Source organism: Bidens hawaiensis, unplaced genomic scaffold (genome assembly GCF_021521415.1).
Source record: "Bidens hawaiensis isolate Kalapana, Puna unplaced genomic scaffold, B.hawaiensis_p1.1 tig00046690_1, whole genome shotgun sequence".
Taxonomy (NCBI): Eukaryota; Viridiplantae; Streptophyta; class Magnoliopsida; order Asterales; family Asteraceae; genus Bidens; species Bidens hawaiensis.
Genome location: NW_027498327.1, coordinates 5,318 through 7,022, shown reverse-complemented (window position 1 = coordinate 7,022; position 1,705 = coordinate 5,318). Strand labels below are relative to the sequence as shown.

The window sequence follows — 1,705 nt, the reverse complement described above, 5'->3', positions numbered from 1 at the left end:
TTTTTAAAGATTTGTTTTGACAGCTGGTGATGGCATGCAGGTAAATTAAATCCAGTGAAATTATGACCTTATTTAGATTGCTAGATAGGTTTTAGAAAATGGTATTTAATCCTGATGTTACTATATAAAAAGAATAAAATAAATTTATTTTTAGTTTTTTTTTACTGTTTAAATCTTGTTACTTTTTTACAAGGGTTTTTTCATTTTTGTCCAACTTCCAAAAGGTATGTCTGTTCTTTGTTGTTTGTGGTTTTATATGTGGGGTGGGGTGGGGTGGGGTGGGGTGGGGTGGTAAGTGGGGTTGGGGTGGCTAAGATCCAGCTAATTAGTTTGTATTTATATATAAAGATGTATAGAAGAGAATAAACTCTTCTTATCTTGAGTTCTTTCTCTCATATTTTTCTGTTTTTGTTTCTTAATCTATTCAGTTGACTATTGTTGAAACAGGCACAAAACATGGACTCATCTTCCAAAATATATGGAGATGGAACAGAAGAATGTCAGAGCAGTGAATCTGGCTGGACAATGTACATTGGTTCTTCCATGGATGATGATGATTATGATATTGTTGGTAGTGGTAAGAAGAAGAGTATTACAATTGTCAAAGATGAAGATGAAGATACAGATGATTCTATGGCTTCTGATGCTTCTTCTGGTCCAAGTAACCTACACCTTCAACCACCATGGGAGGTACAAGATAATAATAATATTAATAATAATAATCAAGAAAAGTATAATAAGTGTTTAAACAAGAAGAACAAGAAAACATCAGGGAAGAAGAAAGTTGGGTATGAAGAAACAAGAAAGAAAGATGAGAGTTTGGTTAAAGAAAAGAGAGGTGTGATTAATACTGTTCAAAGTGGCAATTGGCCGTGGTTTTCGGGTAAACGAAAGTAAACAAATAAACGAGTTGTGGGTGCTGGTGATGGTGGTGGTGGTGGTGGCCGTGGTAAGCATAGGCTAGTAGCTAGCTAAAGCTTTTGACATGAAGTTGTCCTAGAAAGAATTGTTAAATACTAGGAATCATACTGTTATTTTTTGTGTATGGTTCTGTAAATCTAATGAAAGATCCATCATATGTTTATGTTTATGTTCTTTGTCTCTTGGTTTAGATCATTCATACTTGTTCATTGTTACATATCTAATTATAACCTAGTTATCTCCGAAATCATATAAAATAAAATACCGACCATGTTAATAAAGATTTAGATTTAGTAGTAAGATTAGAGAGCACATGTGTTACTCGTTGCTTGCATGTTACAAAATCTAGGAATCACTAACGCAAAGTACTCGAGCATACTGATAAGTGATAACACAAACAGTACGATCGAGTATGTGTTCGCGATCAATTTTGATGAATATTCAATTCCAAGGATCAAATAATTGAAAAATGTTAAATGGCTTGAGTTCTAACACGTCAACTTGTAATTATAAACAACAAAGCCAACTGAAAAATCATACCTTTTGCGTGTATGGTTTTGAAAAATATATTAATCCATACATATTAATGATACTTGTCCAATGATAATGATCTTCTCTATCTCAAAATAGAAAAAGAAAATAAAAATAGATAATGTTATTTTCAAGTGAGAATCTAATACATGCATGAATGAGTTGTACAGTACAATAACAGAAACGTGAAGTGGTAGAATGAAACACTTGTAAAGTTGGTAAAGCACATGAGATGAAGGTTGGAAGAAGGTAA

The 1,705-nt window shown here is 32.7% G+C and overlaps 1 protein-coding gene across 1 annotated transcript; it reads left to right on the top strand.

Annotated features, from left to right (window-relative positions):
- The first annotated feature begins 392 nt into the window (after positions 1-392).
- LOC143596549 (uncharacterized) lies at positions 393-1,084 on the top strand. The gene has a single exon (XM_077075298.1). It carries the CDS (start codon positions 457-459, stop codon positions 895-897), a length of 441 nt encoding a protein of 146 aa, XP_076931413.1. The 5' UTR covers positions 393-456; the 3' UTR covers positions 898-1,084.
- Positions 1,085-1,705: the final 621 nt, after the last annotated feature.

Excerpts from the sequence above, each read along its gene's own strand:
- LOC143596549 (XM_077075298.1), top strand. The coding sequence starts at position 457 with ATGGACTCATCTTCCAAAATATATGGAGATGGAACAGAAGAATGTCAG.